We start from the raw sequence: 22,450 nt of genomic DNA on the forward strand, positions 1-22,450 counted from the left end.
GCTCTCCATTTTTTAAATGATAGACATTGTATAAAATGAATATATTGATTCAAATTATGTATCAAGAGATATGCAATACAGGATGTTTGGAAAATGTCCAAAGTTCAATACATTTTCCATTCATAACATAGCTATACCATAATGCTAACTTGTAACCAATCTGTTATTTAGCATTACAGCATCTCATATCGGGAAAAATACAGTATTGATGCTGATATTTAATGCATTTCGATGATGTTCTTCATATAATCTTATTTTCCAAAACCCAACTTATTTCAAAATTTAATTCAATGTAATGATTGCCCCTGCTATTTCTTATCGCAAAATAAATGTAATAAAGACATGAGATTATGAGATTTGTCTGCCTGATTTGTCATTTATCAATCTCTTGAACAAATTAAACTTCAAGTTCATCATCCTATATGATAAGAAAGTTACTTAATATTTTCCTGCTTTCTTGAAACGTTCCTTTTCGCATCGGAAAACACGACCCCCGAGCTGAAATGAAAAGTCCCCCATTTCGGAATGAGGGTGTGCTCATCTCATTTTTTACCGGAAATGAGTTCTAGGCATATTGACTCGCAGCAAAAACGTGTTTATCTTCCATCTTCTCCCTACCTAAATCAGAAGAATTCGGAAATGAAGTTTGAAAAACTCTCTTGTTGACCTGCCTCTATTTGTGCCATTAACAAAGCAAGGGCCTCTCATGTGCTCAAACAAGTAAGCATAGTCAGAGAGTGACCCTTCTAAGAAGCCCTTCTATCAATAACTGACCAACTCAGTTTCACATTTCAACTCGTTTCTAAATTAATCAGTATGTTAAATGATTTAGTTTGCTTTCATTAGTTTGGTTTCATTTTCTATATTAGTAACTTTTTTTAAAATAGTAATATATAAACAATAAGAGTGATATATATAATAAGTAATTGTAATATATGTTCATTTTTAATGTGTATATCTTAGAAAAAAATTTCATTACAGAAATAAAATTATTGGAAAATTAATCATAATTATTTATTAATGAGTTTTTCCTTTACAAAAAATAATATTTTATTTCTATGATAAATTTAAAAAATAATAAGGTTTAAGCAAATATAATATAAAAATTTATTTTTCATGATCTGACTATTGGGATATAATATAAGTAGTAAAAGGAATAATTAATATTACAATCTATCAAAAATAAGTAATTCATAATACATTGATTAATTTGACTCTGATTTTTATTCTACAATGTAAGCACAAACTTTTCAACCTAAAAATTTAGAATTCAAAAAAAATTTTATTTGGAAATTACACTAATAAAAATTTTTAGTCGACCTGACTGACCCCCCCCCCTCTCTTAGCTCACCACCAACCATATATTTGCATATAAAATAGGCAAGTATATAAAAGCAATAAATTTCCAGAAGAAATACATTTATTTCAAAATTTAAAAATTGAATTGAGAAAATATCAAATTATTAAAATAGAAAAAAAAAAAAAGAATAAACCAAGGTATAAACAAATGCATATGTACATATTTAAAATTAGTCCAAGAGCCAATACCACAAACCCAACCACTGTTTCAATTTCATCAAGTTTTATTTCATTAAAAAAATCATGGCCCTTAAATATGTCATTAAGGGTCCTTAAATATGTCATAAAGGCGCCCATTTCCATTTTGGAGAAAAACTTTCAAAAATATTACTTCACGATTTTTTTTAGAAAAAATGACGTCAGAGTCCTTCAGCTGTAACCATTGTACACATTTCGTCAATTTTAATTTCATGACACATTAATAAGTCATCAATGGTCGCCTGTACGACATTACCCTCCATTTTCTAGATAAATCTCAAAAGCATTATTCACGGCACATTGTCTATTTTTCAAAAACCATTACAAGGCTCCTCTGCCTTACTCACTGTACCGTTTTCGCCAAATTCTATGTCAATTAAAATTCATGACGTGTAGTTGGTCCATAAATGATCGCCTCCCCGCTTCTTTCATTATTCTAGAGATATCGCACAACTGTCCCCAGTTTCAACAATGAACCGATTTCGCCAATTGATTTTTTTGCGCAACCATACAAAGGATCCTATCTTCATTGATAAAGTATATTTATTGTGAAAGTATTATTTTAATTTGGCGGTATAAGATGTAGTGTATCGAAGTTGTTTCCCATTCCTAAATCAATACTATCAATAACAAAAGCGAATGGCTACTATCCTAAAGTGGCTAGTTACAAATAATTTCGAAAAAAGAGTTTATTAATCTCATTGGCATGTAATACTCAAAAACGCTGCTAAATATTTATTCACGGAAAAGTATAGTATTTCAAAGTTTATCTTCATCATTAACAAGCGATTAATTTCATCACTAAATATAACTGAAACCATATTTTTCAGAGCAAAACTTCAAAATAAGCATAAATTCCATACGAGAAATGATCTACATCTAAAAGGATTGGTTTCCTCTCACTCCTTGTTTATACAGGAAGACAGTTTTATCATCTCCAAGACATACTTAAAACTTAATTTACAGTTCATTACATGGGTTTAAGAGGCCCAAATCTAGGATGCAATCACCACAAATTATATGAAGAGTAAATCAAAATTGCTGTTAAACTTTTTATAGAGAAATGCATAATGCTGCCTTTGTTCGTGAAATTAGGCCATTAGCTACATTATTTATGTTAAGTGTTGATGAACTTATGTCGGCCTTTTCATCGTATTTTTTTGTAATTAATAAATTGAAATTGAAATAATTATCAAAACAAAAATGATTTGCTTTTGTTTCAAATGAAATAAACCAACGATGGTTAAGGATTAAGTTATATGATTTCTAAGAAAAGTAGATTAATGTTTCTATAATAAGTTGCCATTATTTGCCATTTTCAAGCATTTTGAATTTGATGAATTTTCACTTTTAGTTCAAAACTGTGGCATATTAATAAGCATTAAATATGATAAAATCACGGAAATTATCAAGAGAATGAAATCGAACAATAGCAATAAACTCATAATTGAAATAAAATTAGTTTGAATTTAGATGATTATTAGTGTTATCAGATCAGAAAATTTGGCATCATGAAATGTCATCATATGAAAACATGTTGTTGTTTTGTTTTCGGGTTTTTGAAGCCTCAAAATGCACGGGCAGAAAATTGGCAATTTATTGCTTTTGGGGCATCAATTTTTCGCTTTTACGGTATTTAATTTTTCGCTTTCGAAAAAAAAAGTATTTTTCTAAATATCGAAGCATGCGTAATCTGATAATCACATAATTGTTTAAAACCGATTTAAACTTATTTTTTACGAAAAAAAATTATGGCCTCGAAAAAAAATTTTTAGAACTCGATTGATTTTGAGATGGTCAAAAACCATCGCTTTTCTAAATGTTGGTGCTTGCTAAATATGAGTCATGTGAGTACGTGATGTTTTCCTATCGGACTGATACAACGTGACTTTGAAAAAATAATATTGTCGCATGATAACTTGAAATTTGCGATAGCAGATTTCGTTTTCTTTAACAATTGTTTTCTTCGATTTTGGGTGAAAAGTTACATTATGTAAAAATTTGCGAAAAAGAATCGAATAAAAATGACTCCCGATGTTTTTAATTATGAGAAGATTATATTTTAGGGTAATTATTTTTCCTATCAATTCTTGCAGAACAGCAACAAACTCACAAATGAAAAATGCAAATGTAGATAAGTTTAGATAAATATAAGTGTTGCCAAGTGAGAAAATTCGGCAGCATTACACTTTTTTTTTCGGTTTAGGATTATAAGTTAATCTTATGTAGAAATTTACGAAATATCCAATGAAAATAACCTTGCTTGATATGCGATGATACATTTTTTTAAAAATATCAATACTCACATAGTCGCAATTGAAAGGAATAGTTATTAGGAAATGCAAACCCAGATGGTACTTTGCGGTTAGCCGGGCGCAAGTGGAAAATCGACAAATAACTTACACCTGCGCCAACCATAAACGTCGGCAATAAAAAATTTTATCATTAGGCAGTAATCAAGTTGGCGTAGGTGTTGGCGACGCTTTCTTGGTTCAGGTCTAAATTATTTGACGAACTTTTGCTTGCACTATGCTAAGAGCAAATAACATTAATGTTAAGTTAACATTAAATGTCAATGAATTTACTGTTAACAGAAATATTAATACGTTATACTTTAGAATATTATGGGGAAAAGTAAATATCTGGATAAGAAATTGAGTCCTTATTTCATAGAATATTAAAAATATTAGGAGTAATGTAAATTTTTGGAATATTTTTTCAATTTCTCTTAATGTTGTTACGAAACATTCTCACAATCAGACGTATTTTAATTAGGATTGTTATGTAAATTTCAAATATTATGTATTTGGTTTATGTTTTGCAATAGTATAGTGTTCATATAATTGATAGAGTTTTCGGAAAATCAATGTGCATTTAAATTTTGTTTTGACTTCAAATTTAAAAATTCATTTAATCAATTTTTTTTAAAAAAATGCTAATAAAATTTCTTTACTAATTCTTAATTAATGCACTTAATTTTTTTGCACTTAAAGTCGAATACTTAATTTTTTTTAATAAATATCTTAAATTTTTAATCCTATCAGATGAGAATACTTTTTGTTGAATACATTCGAAATAACAAAAATTAAAACTAAACGACTTCTATTTTATTCTCTGATAGAAAACTAAATAAATTTGGCAAAAAAAAAAAAAAAGAATTAATAAATGCAAACAAATAAAAATATTAAATAATTTGTTTATATATTTATAAACATGTCTAAATGTTATTTTTTATATTTAAAATAGATAATATATATAGATTTTATATTTTAATAATTTTATATATAAAAATATTTATAAAATTTTTTTTTATTTTTGGATTGTATTGTATTAAAATTATATATAAACATTAACATTTTGTATTCTATTGTGTGTTACAGTAAGTTTTAACAAAATAAGCAACGTGTTTCCGCCCGGGATCGAACCGGGGACCTTGCGCGTGTGAAGCGCACGTGATAACCACTACACTACGGAAACGGACGGCATTGTTTGTCAAGGAAACATTCTGTTTCTGAAGCCTCTAGATTAAAAACTCGCTATTTTTAAAAGTTTTTCTAATAAAATGTTGATAAAATTAAAGAGATCGTTATCCTAATCAATTCGATGATAATATTCATATTATTTGCTACGATTTAAATTTATGTGGGGGTTATTATTTTTTTAATTACTGCTTTTTATTTGTCATTTGATTAGTCAAATTTTAATATGAAATATAGAAAAAATTCAGAGACATACGTTCATTTAAATTTTAAAAAGATTCTACTTGTAAAAATATTAATCTTATATCCCCAATAAAAAAAACAGAAGATATAAAAAAAAATATATTAATTTGCTATCACAAATTTCAAGTTATCAGGTTTGAAGATTATTTTTTAAGTCATTGTCTTAATTAATTTAATTCATTAAAAAGTTTAAACTGATTCAACAATCACTTGAATATCAGATTACGCATGCGTTTAAAATATATATTATTTATATTAAAAAAAAAGAAGAAACACGATGTTTTTTCCCCCCTTGTTTCAAAATCGGTCGGTCGAGCTTCCAAAATTTTTTGCCCTTTGTTTTCTCCCCGCGTATTTTGAAGCTTCAACAACCCCAAACCAAAATAACATCATGTTCTCACATGATAATAAAATATTGCGCTTAATAGAACATTTCCTATATTTTCATGTTTGATATGCATACATAAATATATTTTATATAATTATTTATTTATGTTGATCAAATGGAATTTCCATATTTTTATTTTGTGAGTTATTAGTTATCGTTATTTTTGTTTATTTAAAACCTCTTTTTCCATTTGCCACCGAATCTAAAGTAAAAGTCTTAGCTGTTACAAATACTTCTACAAATATATAAATTTAAATAACAGCAGAAAAATTGTTTGACTTTTTTTTTTCCATTTTATATCACAGAGAAGTGAATTTAATTTTTAAAAGAAAATATCATATAATTTGTTTGACAAATAGACGTTTTAAAAATCTGAAACGAATAAATGTCACAGTTTACAATAATATCGTTTGGCATTTATTTATATATGATACCAAATAACGATTATATTTTCGTTTTGGATACTACTTTTCTTCTTTATGCATTATTATAACGCAATTTAAAAAAACATCATTCAGTCAAATCAGTTTCAAAAAGTAATATAATGCTTAAAGTTTTATTTGAAATACAAATTTATGAGACAAATATATTTTAATTCACGAAACTACAGACTATATTACATTTATTATATTTTCCCTGTTTCAATTTAGCTAGAATGTATTTTTGTTATTTTTCAACGGTTCAATCAATTTACTCTTAAAGTCGGATTTCAATGGAATACAAGTCTCTTTCATTTTTATGCCAATATACATAAAGTGTACTTTAATAATGTTCATTTTCAAAATGTCCCAATAACTTTTCTTATTTTAAAAAGATGCATTTGAATTCAATGGTGATTATATACTAATTGGAAAAAGGAAAAAGATATTTCATTCAGAATTTGTTAGCCTTGGCATTTGCGATGAACTTTGATATTAGTAGAGTGCAATTTATTTGTTTGAATATACAGTTATTTGAATTGCTTTTACGTAATTACGTCAAAAAGTGTCAATTATTTCATCAAAAGATTAATTCAATACATATTTTGAAACTCTTTTGTACAAAGAAATAAACTGAAATCTGTTTCTGACTCCATGAATACCAATTTATGAAATAGTTAATCAAAATTTTTAATTTGAATATCATGAGGAGACAAATAAAATGTGACATTTAGATCCATTTTGTCGTCAATATTAAATAGACATAAACTTATTCTTGTTTCATTCTGATATTAGGACAACAAAATTTATCGGACTTTCGGATTTCTGATTAAAGAAATAAACAAAGAATTACTTCATTATTAATACATGGTGGTCACGAATAGGGATTGCAATACCGGACCAAAAGTTCAATACCGGTATTCGGTATTTTTTAAGTCTTAATACCGGGATACCGGTTTTAATACCGGTATTAGAAATTTTAGAAAAAGAAAGAAAACACAGGTGTTTCTTTGTTTTATTTGCCAGTTTTGTTAGAGAGTGTAAATATCACAAAAAATAATTTGTAACTTATAAATTATAACAGTATATAATCACAAAAAAGTAAAGAAACATCTTATTTATTTAAATCACAAAAAAGTGTATATATCACTATTCAGTCTGGGGTACTATTACAACTTTTTGAAATGTGATCTTAAAAAACATAATGCATCAATTGTATTGTCATTAAGCCTGGAAAGTAATTTTGTGTAAAAATTACCAGTTGTCGAAAACGCTCTTTCGGCATCTACGCTAGTTGGTGGTACTGTTAGCAATGCGTAATATACTTTTTACAAGTATTTACCTCTAAATCCTTCATCTTTAAATAAATCGATTTCTCGTCGGATGGTTTTGAATATAGCTAATATCTGTATTGTATTTTGGTCCGTTGAATTTTTTTATTTATTGCTAATTCTAATTTTTGTTCAAGAGACAATTCCTTTTCACTATCGACAGTAGTGACATCATAATCTTCGATAATTGAACCGAATTCTTCTGAATGTGGATAGGATTGTGGGTAAAAAATTTTAAGAAAATTTACTCTGAACTTAATCAGATTTGAATTGGTTATTTTCTTTTCTTCTTTTTCATTTTCATTTTTAAAATCATTATAATTATGTAAATACCGTAAGACATTTTCTAATTCGGTATGCCTTTCTTCTGTGCGATTTTTCAATGTAATATATAATTCTTCAGATAGTGATGTGTGCTGTTCTTTCAGTGACTGCAACATGAAATTTATTGTTGCATTAGCTGCATCATTAGGAGTAAACTATTCCATAGTGTTTTAGAATCTAATATTAACATATATTCTGTTTTATTTTCAGTTAGTATATATTTTAGTAAAATATCTTTTTTATAGGGGAACGTTTAAATATCTTAACAATTTTTCGAACTTTATAAATTATAGGAAGCAATTCTTGATAGGTTAATATTTCATCCTCATTAGCAATATCTTCTTCAACAATTACATTGTCATTATCTTCATTGTCAATATCACTCTCACTCTTACTCTTTTCAAAGTTGGAGTCCGAAATTTCTATATCCACAGTATTTGTATTCTTCTGTTTTTTTTATTTTTTTGGTATAATACATCTATTACTCCGAATTGAATTCCATGTGCATAGCACAATTGCTGATTTGCACCCATCAACTTTCCAACTTTTTTCATAATTGTTACTCCATCAGTCGTTAAGGATACAATATTTTCTTTCAGGGATAATCCATGTTTCGCTAATTTAGATTTAAGCAATTAATTAAGCCGTTAATTACCCGTTATGGAGATATAAAACAAAAACATATAATATTTTGCTATGTTCGCGATACCTGAACACATAGTGGAGAAATTTTAAAAATTTCTAGTAAATACCGAAAAACCGGTATTTAAACTTGTGAATACCGGTATTACAAAATTGTACAAATGGCTCAAAATACCGGTATTCGGTATCCCGGTATACCGGTATTGCAATCCCTAGTCACGAACTTCTTCCCGGATTACAAAAAGGAATATTATTAATAATTAATAATTGTAATTTGCCCTTTGGTTGTTTCTATATATTATAGAGATATTTGTAAAGTTTTGAAAAAAATATTTACATCAGTAAATTTCAGTGTGACACCCTAGATAGCTTGAAGAATATCAAAACGTTATTCGATTTCTCGTCATATATTGGCGTACATTTCGGCTTTCATACCAGACACAGCTTCTGTGATCTTTCTTTATTTTAAGTGTATTATTGTTTAAATTGACATTACGAACTTTTTTGGCTATTCTTTATGTGACCCCAATATCGACGAACAGAAATGGCCGATTGTCATTCATGAAAGCAAATACAAATTAAACTGTTTTCCTTCGTTGATGCCATTTTGATAATGATTTCATGAAAAATCGCTATTTTTGCATTAATAGTTCTATCTATTGAACTAAAGATAATTTGAGAATGCAATAATTCCATGGTAAGGAAATATAATATTGTATTCAACAGACTTTTTGTTTTGTATAGTTTTTGCAATCCAGCTTTAAATAGGTTGTTGTAATTTTTTATAATCTGATGGAATAATAATGAATGCGCATCAGAAAGAAATAGTGAAATTTAAATAAATAAAAAATATTTCTCTATTTTGACTACTTCCAAAAAATTATCACATTATAATTAGCATTACACACGAGTGTAAGATTGCGTGGATTGAGATATCGGAAAATGAGCTCAAGTATAGTAATTGTAGACTTCCTGTGTTATACGTATTTAAATATAATAATGTCTTCAGATTTTTCGTCCTTTTTATCAGAAAATTGAACAATTTGACAATATAATATTATTTGAAATTATAACAAAATAACATTTTTAGAATTTTTTTTTGTTCCTGTGATCGACTCGACAAATATATTGCAATAAATATAATGTAATAAATGACAAATAGATATAGATACTAATACGTATTTCCGTCGACTGAGTATTTCTACTGATACTGATCTAAAGATATTTAGGTATCTTTCTATATAACATGCACTTAAATGGAATTAAAATAATTTCGTTTTAAATTTTTTTAAATATAATCATTTTTCTGTCCTTTATTTAAGCAATTTATACAAAATTATAACTAAGCTATATATTAATTAATATAATTAAGCTATATAATATATAAATAAGTTATTTTACCATTTGACGGCTTATTTTATAATTTTTTGAATACCTTATTGCTACTGGCGATAGGCGAGGATCGAACTTGCAACCTTTGGGTTCGTAGCCGAGTAACAAAACCACAAGACAAAAGAAATTTCTCATGTCTCGTAGCTGTTATCTGGCTTATAAAGCGTCACCACAACCTATAGCTTTCCTATTATAACCTTTTTTACAAAATTAGTAATATTTCATTTATATGAGTAAATTCGATTCTAAACTCCCCCTCCCTCTTTATCCAATCCGGTATCTGAAAGCAAGCACGATGACCTTGTTTCGGATGGCTAACCCAGCAGCTTAAAGCAATGAAATTGTTACATATTTTTTCCATGTCAAAATACAATTCGATTTCTAGTAGCACATTTTTCATTTTCAGTCTTTATTACAGGTATATTTTTAAATCACTCATTTTATAAAACTATGTAAAACAATTATAATTAAAATTTCTTGGCACCTCTTTTTGGAAGCCGAAATTCAGGAAATATCTTTTAGATTGAAAATAAATCTAGGGCCACTACTATCAACGATCCCGGAAGCGAAGTGAAGCGCTATCCACCCAATAAAAACGTAGCAATCAAGTAATTAAATACAAGTTATCTGCTCTATTTGGCCGTCCAAAAGGCTTTTCTGTGTACTTTCTTACTGCTAAACTATTTATCGCAAAACATATCATTGCCAGAAATAAAAAAATAAAAAAAAGAAAAGGTGATGTTGCTGTAATGGCAGCATCTTCCGTGCACGTGGCTTACCGTAATAAATAGCATAACTAAATAAATTGGTTTTCGAGATTTTTCTGCCTTTGAATTATTTAGCGACGAAGAGGGCAATAACCTTCAGGAGTGAATGGTTATGAGGATACATAAGAATTTTTAAGACAGTTCTTAACGTAATTGCAAACTGGTTACATGATATTAGAAGCAGTTTTTTTTTTTCTTCTTTTTTATTACTTTCTCCGATACCCCGTATACAAAGCGAAAACATTATAACGGTCAAAAAATTCCAACACGAAATTTTAAGGAATCTCCACGTTTCAGATACCCATGAGTCTAAAAACACATTTTTGGAAGTATGCCTATCTATCTGTCTGTGAACGCCATAATTCAAAAACGTACTTAGATGGAGAGATGGATTTTGGTATGTAAAGATCAATTTTATAAATTAGTATCAATATTTGGAAGAAATCAGCCAAAGAAAAACTGTCTGTGCATATGATGAAAACTGAAAAACGAAAGACCTATATGGTTTTCTTATCGGTATTAGATATTAGTATTAATTATTAGACTAAATCCAAAGGATGATAATTTGTTTATCTGTAAATTTAAATGTAAATGAATACGATAATATAACTCAAACATGCAAAAGAGATGAAAATAAAATTTGTATTGCGGTTTGAAGAGTCCTGAGTGTTCCGTTACTCGTAATATAGTAAAGCAAACCGAATATGCATTTTGCTCATCTGATTTTTAACTGACGGTAACCGAATTCTGACAGAAAAATACAGTTACACTAACAAAATTACACACCAGGTTCAATTTATCAAAGTCTTATCTTATAGAGTTTATATGCTTGCAAATGGGCAGATCGATATATGGCTGACCATTGAGGGATTTAGTTCAAAATTAATACATATCTACGATTTAGATTTTAAAATTGTGTATGTCCAGATATTTTTTTTCTTATCATACTTACTTAATCCCCGGGTGAGGCCTCGAAATAAGGATGGAATGCTTCCTGTATGCTGGTTGGATCTCGCCACCCTGGAGGGTACACAAAAAGGTGGGGGATCTGGCTCCTCCCATTGATGACGATACGTACTTCCCACGAGAAGTGTTGTACCGTGGCCGGTGATGGCCCTTAGGACTCAACCACAGTTCCCGCCAGTGTTGCTGTTACGGCGGTCCGGTCATTCAGTATTATTTATTCGTGTGTCTTCGGGCGGGGCGGAGAGTCAGTGACTTATCATGCTTACTTGCAGTCAGAGAAGTAGACAAGCTCTCTGTGGTCAGATTTCTTTCGAAATTTGATAGAACTCTACAGAATTGTGTTAAGACCACATGCCACATCTATCTAACTAAAAAGCATTTCTTAACTATTGTGTTCACATATAAAAAGGCATAAATCCAAAAATGTGCTAGAGTTATTGCATAAATCCAATATAGTCATATAATTATGATAACTATATAATAAAAAGTCATACAATTATGACTTTTTTCAAACTCACGTGGACATGAGACCACATGAATATCTCTGATGTGAAAAAAAGTAAGACCTATTCATTATTTGGTTGCGAAAAGTTCAGTTTCTTCTTCCTCTAACGTAAATTTGAAAACTGATGTAAATGGTGTTTTCCTGAAATCCTGAAGTATCCATTTGAGTACCATTTAAAAACTGAATTAAAAATTTAGAAAATTATTTTTTCCTATTTTTTAATGATGACATTTAATTAAAAATCGCTAAAATTTTAAGAACATCCATTGAGGTTAAGAGCATCCATTGAGTAACCCAAATACAATTTTTAATAGCCAATCCATTTGCAATTTGTATAGGATCCCCTTACAATTCAAGGAAATGCCGGCGAAAGAGTTTTTCGATCCTAATATTGACCCGGATCCGTGGTTTAGACAGAAGTATAACATCTTTTCGCTCCTCGTAAAGTTTCTGTCAGCTCCTGCGTAAACACGGGCAACTTTTTCTTGCCTCTCCTCGACGCTTCTTGCCTCTAATTTGAGCTCGATTTACAAGCTCTGCCTCTTCTTTGTTGGCTGACAAGGTACGGGGTACAAAACATTCGTCAAATATTGCATTAGCGATGAGAGGGCCGAGATAAGGGCGTCGAAGGAGCTTTTGTTTGGAGCTTGTTCAGAGTTTTAAATGGATTTTGCCAACAGCACTGTTTACGATCTGTTACGTGCTTGGAATGTTAAAGAAGATGCCCTTTTCCACTTAAAAAAAAGCTGGAAAAAAATCTTTTTTCTGCATATTTAATTTAGGATCTTCTTGGGTTGTTAAATATTCTTTCTTACTAGTATTTAAAGAGTTTAGTTTTTTCTTACTAGTGTAAAAAAATTAAAAGAGTGGTGAAATAGTTGCACGTTTAAATTATTTTTTATGACAATTTCTTTTTTATTATTCTTAAACTACGTTTCATCCGAAAGTAGTTTAAGAATAATATTTGAAAATTAAATGTTTTAAAATAAACGGCCTTACGTATGTATGGAACATGATTTAAATTGCGTTTAAAATTGCTTGGATCCGTCGAATTGTAAATGGAGTTATATGAACAATTCTTGTTAAAAATAAACGTATCTGAAAATAAAGAAAAATCAATAAAATATTACTTAAAATTTCGAAGAAATGGCATTTTTCTTGCTAATACCGAGCAAAAATTAAATTCTGAGAATGTTATTTTCTCTATTATAATCCTTAAACTGAATTACTTAATGCATATTTGCTTCGCTTTTAAACTTAAATGTCTTAATAAATTCTATATTAATGTTCAAATAAGAATGACTGTCGTAAAACCGAACCCAATTGCCCATTAAGTAATTCGGTTAGTCCTCTAACTGAATTGCATAATGCATATTTGCTTAACTTTTATACTAAATGTCTCTTAATAAATTATGTATTTGTGTTCAGATAGGAATAAATGCTTTATATATTACTTTCTAGAAATTAAAACTGGTTTTTTTTTTTTTAAATTGTCTGGATGGGATCAACTCCAAAATTTTAGATGAGGGCATAAATCCAAACAACACGACACGCTATTAATGACAAAAAGGGCATTGTAATGGAAAATCTTCTATAAGATGAACACCAGCGAACCATCAACAGATATTGATGTCTAAAAACTTTTGACATTACCAAAAGATCTTTTTCTGAAACTAATGTGTTTCCAGATTAAAACATGGCGGCTGTTGTAAATGATATTACCACGTAGATTTAAAAAAAAAAGATGTGTTAGAAAATCTATTGGTATTTTATGTTTGCTTAGACTTCTTGGATTGATGATTAACTTCTTGGCCTTTATTGCTTTACCGCTACAGAAATCAATTAAAATTTTGAAAAGCGTTTTTTAGTAAGTGTCTACTACCCAAGCAATAAATATATGCTAAATTTGATAGCGCGTAACGCGCTTTATAGATAATGTGCCAGCCTGTGAGGAGTAGCATGTTCAAATACCTTATTTTGATGTTAAATATTCAGATCATTGTATTTTTCTCAAAATATTTTTAAATTTACATATGCGCATTTAAAGCCCTTTTCTTTGCGTAGATATGAAGTTGTATAATACTTATAAGAATTGTACCTCCATTAAATTAATTTTCGTTTATTTATGGGAATTAATGGGCCGAATGCCATTTATAAAGAAAAATATCGTACATTTTCACATCCAGCCGATTGAAACCAAAATTTGATATAGAACTGCAGTTATAGTTATAAGATCACATACCAGACTTTGTTTATTTAAGTCATTGAGTTATAGAGTTATCACTTTCAATGCTTAGAAAGTATAAAAGAAAAACAGTCACCCCCCCCTCCCCTTGTTGTATTTGGTTACAAAATTAATAAATATCCAGAGTTTAGATGCTAAAATTGTGAATCAAATTTCATTTACCGAAGTTTTAACTATTGCCTTTACATGTTTGCAGAAGTACAGATCCACAGTCAGCTCCTTGACCAGTCATATTCAGTCAGCTCCTTGACCAGTTTGTTTAAGTTTTATCGAGTTTTAACTATTGCCTTTACATGTTTGCAGAAGTACAGATCCACAGTCAGCTCCTTGACCAGTCATATTCAGTCAGCTCCTTGACCAGTTTGTTTAAGTTTTATCGAGTTTTAACTATTGCCTTTACATGTTTGCAGAAGTACAGATCCACAGTCAGCTCCTTGACCAGTCATATTCAGTCAGCTCCTTGACCAGTTTGTTTAAGTTTTATCGAGTTTTAACTATTGCCTTTACATGTTTGCAGAAGTACAGATCCACAGTCAGCTCCTTGACCAGTCATATTCAGTCAGCTCCTTGACCAGTTTGTTTAAGTTTTATCGAGTTTTAACTATTGCCTTTACATGTTTGCAGAAGTACAGATCCACAGTCAGCTCCTTGACCAGTCATATTCAGTCAGCTCCTTGACCAGTTTGTTGCCAAATTTGGATCTACATTTTAGATACAAATCTGAGTACCAAATTTTGTCTATTCAGCTCTTTATGTTTAGTAGTTATCATCTTCTTTTGCACTTCTATATTCAGGCAGAATGGATTTTTTTTTAATTTATTATATTCATAGACAAAAAGACATGATTCTAAAAATGTATTTTTCGGAGTCAGAGAGTTCTTAAATGGGAAAAATCGTCAAAATCTCTAGCCTGATTTTTTTTAAAATTACAATACTTTCTTTCATTAAGTTCGTATATGCGCTAGAAAGTAAAAGTTAAAGAATTAAAATTAGGAATGATCTTCCTGAAACTTTCTAGCCGGCTCCCCATTAAATATTCTTCCAACATAAAAATTGTGGGCCTAGGATTTGGCCTTAAACTGCACGCGGTCTCATATTTTTACTTTAGAGTCCTGCGAATGACTATTTTACGATTTGACTAATAGTGAAAAAAACCCAAATAAACCAAAATTTTTCAAACGGCTGCCAAATTTGACACAGAATTGCAGTTTTAGTGAGTATATTATAATACAAGTTTTATTGCCTGTGTCCTGGCATAAGGATAGCGCGACTTCAACGTGATCTGGGTGTCCCGGTTTCGAGTACCGGTTCCGGCATGGTTGTTCTTCTGTGTTCTATCTGTGAGGTGTGTGAATGTGTCCCCTGTAAAAAGGGGTTGTGCAAGCGAATGTTCCGCATGATGTAGCTAAGCCGCTGATAGATAACTGTCCACGGGCTTATAAAAGTGCCATAAATCCCAACTCACAAAACAAATTTTATTTATCTAATGTAAAACATTTGTATGCAAGCGAATGCACGGACACACATAATCACCCAGCTTCAGATTTGGTTCAAATTCGACACGCATCTATACTTTAGTAGCTAAAATTATGCAAAAAATATTGCTCATCTAATTATATATTATGCAGTTATTGCGCTCACTTGGGAATACAGACAAACTTTATATGAATGGACTCCATTCAAAGATTTATGGAAAACTACAGCTTTCGTTCAACTATCACACACCAAATCTCATCCGCCTAGCTGAAGATATTTTTGAATTATCGTATTCACTGGCATACAAGGATAATTCCAAAACTGTTTTTTTTTAAAAAAAACTTGGACAGATCTGAATCGTTGAGATTCGTCAATATTTTGAAATTGAATTCTTTTGGAAATTGCAATACTTTTTCTTCGTATGCGTAGATATTCGCATGCGTAAAAGTGAAAAGTATAATTTTTAATGACAAGTTCTTATATATGTATACAAAGGGAAAGTCATGGTTAAAGTAAAAAGGGAAAGTAAATATTTGATTCATTTTTTTTACAACTTCAGAAGTGCTGCAAGAAATTTAAAGGAAAGAAAAGTAATGAGATATTTGCTATAGCGATTTCAGTTTTCCAGCTTTCGAAAAAATTCTGCTTAGAATACAAAAAAAAAAGCGAGCTCGAAACTTTTTAACAAGTATTTCTTTTTGAATATCAGAAAATTTAAATAAGGATTCACTTCGTTTTTTAAAAATTAAAATCGTGAAATATTTAATTTAAGTGTGTAAGTAACTTTCCGAAATGGTAAAATTTTTTCCAGTTATATAGATTTCTTTTCTTGACTTTTAAATTTCTTTCGTACTAAATATGGAAAAGGTCTTAAAAGTTTTAAGGGTTTTTTTTTTTTTTTTAATTTTTCTAATTTATTACTTTTTTAAAAGATTTCTTTGTTATTTTGTGTGTTTCATTTTATCTTTATTATCTTTCATTTTTATCTTATTATCAATTTTTTCTCTAATTTTTGTAATTTTGTCTCTATTATTAATAAATGAAAAGATGCGTATCTTTGAGTATGTTGGCTATCTACAGGTAAGATTTTCTGATCCAAATTTGATGCCAATTTTCCATGGAAAAGTGCAAATGTGAACCTCAAAGCGATTTTTTAAATTATTTAATTAATTATTAAACGTTTTTTCGCAATTATTCCCAATAATATCAATAAACAAAGCTAATTATTAATAATAAACAAAACTAACTTCTCAATTTTAAAAATTAAAAAGGAATACTTTTAATTATACCGATTTAGTTTTTGTTCATTTTGGCTCTTTTTTTTAAAACCCCTATGCTCATATTCTATTTTATTAATAGTTGAGCTGTAGTTAAAATTCCAAATAAATTATAATACTTACATCAGTTTTTTATAAATGAATATAATGGTAAATCTTTGCTTTCAGCTTTAAGCTTTTGAATTAAAAAATTAATTTTTTATGCACTAACATAAAAGTTTATCTTTTAGAAAACAATTTACATTTTTAAATAATTATTATAGCTGTTATTTAAATAATTAATAAATTCTACATTCCAAAAAACACATTCTAAATTTCATAAGTTAAAAGGAAACATGCTAAATGAAATCTTTCTCTTTTAGTGAAAGATAAATAATCATTGTTTCAACAAGAATGTATCGCATGATGGACACACTACAAATATTTAACCTTGAACTGATCTGTCATATATTACAAAAGGGTGTAAAAGAATAGCATTTAAGTACGCATGTTTTCCCTTTAACAACGTACCTCTTTAATAATCTATAATTCATAAACATTTGAAATATTCTTCAATGGAAGATGAATTTTGTATTCTAAATTATGAAATGATGAATTCTTCTCAGTGAAACATTTTACGTTTGAAAATAATCATTTTTCATGAAATGCGAGTTATTTAAACATTAAAATTCCTATTTTACATCACTAATGTATTTATTTTCTTAATGTTTTAAGAAAAATCTATTACGCGATTTCTGCATTTCGATGGTATAGCGTTAAATATCAAATTAAGCAGATAATAAATCAGAAACGATGCACTGCATTGGCAAATACAAATTATATTCTGCTAAAAGTTGAATAAGCTTATATTTAAGCAATGATGTATGATGATTATAGTCAATATTTAAACAAATCGTGGCTCTGGAATATCGATATCCTGAGAGAGATACAGAAATGTACATAAAGACTTTTGGGATGTATTTAATAATTTTAATCTTTATTTATATGCCTTTGTTCAAACGATTCTATTGCAAACTGGAAGCAAAGTTTGTTTGGTATCATTGAAACAGATTTATGATACATTTTGAAAACACTCACACATAAAAGATTATTAATATCTATAGAATTAAAAGTTGAATTTGCTTGCTTTTTTGTTACTATCTTTTCTATCTGTGTGCAAATAAACATTTAATTAATGCCGTAAGCCAATCTCCATTTCTATTAATAATAAAAGAAAATGAATATGTGTGCAAGTTGAGGTTCGAACTCGCAACGTTAGGGTTGATAGCCGAGTAACAAAGCCACTAGACAAAAGTGTACACTCTTCTCCGGAAGTTGTTATCTGGCTTATGATGTTACCACCACATATGTTTATCGGCATTTTCTGTGTGTGTTTCAATCGGCGTTCTAGAGGACAGAGTATTTGACGCATATCTTCAAAATATGCGACATATTTTCAAAATATTTTGAAGGGTGGGAGTGGGAATCTCGGAACATTTTTTTTTAAATTTTAATTCATTTAACAATAGGTTGGAACTATTCTATTACAACTCCACTTTCATGCATGAGACGATATACCACGACTTTCATGAAAATGTACACACAGACAGAAGATCAATCTTGTATCAAATAATATTATTAATAAACATTATTTATACTATTTCCGCTCTTTCTTTATTGATTATCTAAGTGTAATATAATTCTGATAATCCTGATAAATTTAGATAATACTATTTGGATAGTTGAGTAATTGACTAAAATTCTTAAAAATTCACGAAATTTACTTCTGTTAATATATTGTCTATTAATTATAGACTGTTTCACTTACTGTATTAAAATGTCAATCAAAGTCCGTTGTCCTTTGTCTTTATTCGAAAAGATTTTTTTTTCTGGATTCCATTTTCCTCTCTTTAGGAAATGGAAATTGGGAAAGAAAAAAATTCTCTGAAATTGGAAAAGAAAAAAAAGGTTACTGGAGATCAGATAATTGAGATTCTTCTACTCATCCTATAATTCTAGATTCTAACACCAAAATGATTCTGTTATTTTTATCGGTTCTTTTAATATTATTCTTTTATTATCTTATGCGTCTTTCTTCAGTTTGAACACATAAAATGCCTCTAACAAATCCTAGCAATAACCACGTCATCAAAAAATATAAAATTTGAAATCTAAGATTGTTTATTCAAGATCTTATGATTTTTAAATATCTCAATGGAATATGATTTGTTTTATAGTCTATTGAATGGAATTTTCAATCGAATTTTCACTTCCTGATGGATTACTTTTGAAATATTGTATACGTTTGCAATACAATACAATACAAATGCTCCGAAATACAATTGTATTTCGGAGCATTCAATTCATTATTAATTAAATTAAAGAACAAAAATGTATTTTTTGCAACGAAGCATTTAGTTAACCCTTTCTAGGGCAGTGGGAAGTATGCTTCCCACCAAAAATATCAATATTTGTATGAAATTATGTAGGTTGGCATAAGTTCTGAGAATTTTTTTTACAAAGACAGAAACTTAGATGCTTCAGCTCTTTATCTTACACAAAATGATGTGTCTTGATTTGTTACTTAATTATTAATTAACCAAATTAATTAATGAATCAAATTAAATTTATCTAATAAGTTAAATGAATCCCTTTTCTTATTCTAATTTCAAGCCTAAAAATATTTTAACATAATATGACCCTTTAAAGGGTTAACGAAATTATGTGAAAGTATAATTTTTTTTCCAGCTATCACTTCAAAAAAATTATACCTTAACATGGCTATTTCTTAAATATTTCTATTAAGGAAGGCTTTAAATGGCTCATAAATAATGCATCTTAACTCTGTATATGGGTGTGGTTAAGTATTAGAAAGCCATCTTCAAAGTACATATTTCAAGTTAAGGCTTTTTTGTAAAATATAATAAAAAAATTATTATAATTTGCCCAATTAATTATTGGCAATTAATAATTAACAAATTTTTTGAGCAAAAATGGGAATTAATACAATTTCTAAGGAACGTTATACACTCTTTCATGTATTTTTTTCAGTGAACAAATCTTGGTGGCTTCTGATTGAATAACAGCATCCTCTGCAGACTGAGAGATTGCAGCTGGTTCGATTTCTTATACCAATTTATTCAATGATACAAAATTCTTCAGCAAGCTTCAAATACATTAGTGATGTTTCGTCCCCAATTGAATAACTACATCTACATTTCTGTAATTATTTTTAATTTCGTTATTTTATTACTTTGTGAGAAAATAATCTCTTTTTTATTTTCTCATATAACGCAATATAGAAATAATACTTTAATCGTCAAAAAAATTCGAACTCGAGAATTTGACGAATCTCTAAGTTTTAGAAATCTTTGAGTTCGAAAAACACATATATGAAAAACGTTCGTCTTTCTGTCTGTGACAAAGATGACTCAAAACCGCTTTGATCTAGACCGATGAAATTTGGTATACGATATTTATGCCAAATATTTGAGCAAAATCCGTTCAGAGAAGATCTGTCTGTCTGCCTGTTCAAATATAATTTAACACAATAATTGTGCCGGCGTCCTGGCATAGGGGTAGCGCGTCTTCCCCGTGATTTGGGCGTCCTGGGCTCGAGTCCCGGTTTGGCATGGTTGTTTTTTCGTTGTTCTATCTGTGACATGTGTGAATGTGCCATCCTGTAAAATAGTGTTGTGCAAGCGAATGAGTGATAAGTGTGTAGCAAAGTCGTTCTCTTGGCCCTAGTTGGCGCTACTACAAAAACAAGAGACGCTCCCCCACCGGCTTGCTCATGGCAAGTGCAATAAGAAACAGCAACAACACAGTAATTGCAAAACGAAGAGAGCTAGACATGTAATGCTCTCTAAACAGAATTAACATCTATAGTCTGGAAACTTTGCAGATTTTGAGCTAATTCAGCAAGGGATTAACCGTCTGTCTGTCTGTACTTTCAGAAACATGTAAGCGCGATATGTTAAAGACACAACGACTTAAATATATCAAACTTCTTACGGGATTTTGTGGCAACAATTTCAGATTGTGTCAAATTTGTGTTTCAATCGATTCAGAAAAACACGTGTAAAACCCAAATTCGATATTCAGATATTATTAACTCGCCAAGGATGGCACGATAGATTCAGTAAAAATGTTATATTCCCGCCAAAGGTTAATATTTCGTGATTATTGTACGCCAATACCATGTAAGGCGTTTTATGGGATAACACCTTTATTAGAGAGTATGCGAGAAAGTTTTAAGGTGACCACTTCCGATGATTTAACATGAAAGTGTTGCTTATAAAATTTCATAACTAGATTATAAATTCATTTGCAGGCACACAATGCTGTTAAGTATACATATTTTATTTAATTTTTTTTAAAATTATTTTGCAGTCTACGTTGTCGTGGCTGACACCTACGCTCTTGTGGATCTAGTTCGCTTCATGCAAGAGAAAGGTCTCTTGGATACTGGTGACTATATCATTATCTCATTGGAGGCACAAGAATTCTACGATCCTAATAAAGAATACCAGTATATAAGAAGAGGTGAGTTTTAAATCACAAATTATCACGACATTTAATTTTAGCAAAGTTGACATTTCAGTAAAGCAAATTAAAGCGTTATGAAAGGGAAAGAAATTTATGTTTTAAATCTCCTTGTCAAAAAAAATTTCTCGATTTAAAAGAAAATATTTTTATAACTTTGAAATATAATGCAGAAAAGCTTCTTGCTTTTATATCCGATTCGTGACGATATGACGAAAGAAATGTTTTCGATCGATTTTCTCGTGTGCTAATTCTATATGGTACTATTTATGCTTCGAAATATAAAGAAGAAAAATAGAGCAGGCATTTAATTTTGCATGACTTCCACCCTGAATGATTGGATCAGACATTTCATACCGACTACGATTTTTTTAATGAAACCATGTTCCAAATTTCATTTATCTAAATCTATAATTGAAGATTTTCATGTTCACGAACACACGGATGTATATAACGGTAAAAGTTAACTTAATGGCTGACTTAATCCAAAATTTGGCACCTATTTACAATCCTGATGATAAAAAAATGTTTAATTTCATCAAGATTGCTTTTTGTGTTTTGACATGGCAGGGAGGTAGGATTTGTTTAAATGAAATTCGGTTTAAAACCATCATTTTGAAGTATAAACCTCTTTCCTACACACCTAGTTTATTGTGTTTATGAGTTAACAGACTCAAAAATCGATTGACAACTCCCATAAATGGATTGTTTGATTACATAAACATGTAAACAGTTTTTTTTTTTTTTTTTTTTTTTTTGTTATTAGTTTATTTTGGTATACTTCATATACTCTCAAAGTAATCAGTTTTAGTTCATTCCTTTAGCACCCTAAAATATAATTAAAACCATAATAATCTTAAGGATATTAAGGCCTAGAATTTTTTCTTCTATACTAAAGAAAACTCGTATTTAATC

The 22,450-nt window shown here is 29.4% G+C and overlaps 1 protein-coding gene and 1 non-coding gene across 2 annotated transcripts in view; one reads left to right on the forward strand and one right to left on the reverse strand.

Moving 5' to 3' along the window:
• The window catches only part of LOC129972272 (guanylate cyclase 32E-like), a 411,705-nt gene that overhangs the window by 360,589 nt on the left and 28,666 nt on the right, over nucleotides 1–22,450 (forward strand). Inside the window, exon 5 of the mRNA XM_056086350.1 lies at nucleotides 21,383–21,535. Coding sequence (XP_055942325.1) covers nucleotides 21,383–21,535 — 153 coding nt within the window. The remainder of the gene's footprint in view (nucleotides 1–21,382; nucleotides 21,536–22,450) is intronic.
• Nucleotides 4,962–5,034, reverse strand: Trnav-cac (transfer RNA valine (anticodon CAC)). Its single transcript has one exon. It is a non-coding gene; the product is annotated as a tRNA-Val (tRNA).

This window comes from Argiope bruennichi, chromosome 6 (assembly GCF_947563725.1).
Source record: "Argiope bruennichi chromosome 6, qqArgBrue1.1, whole genome shotgun sequence".
Classification (NCBI taxonomy): Eukaryota; Metazoa; Arthropoda; class Arachnida; order Araneae; family Araneidae; genus Argiope; species Argiope bruennichi.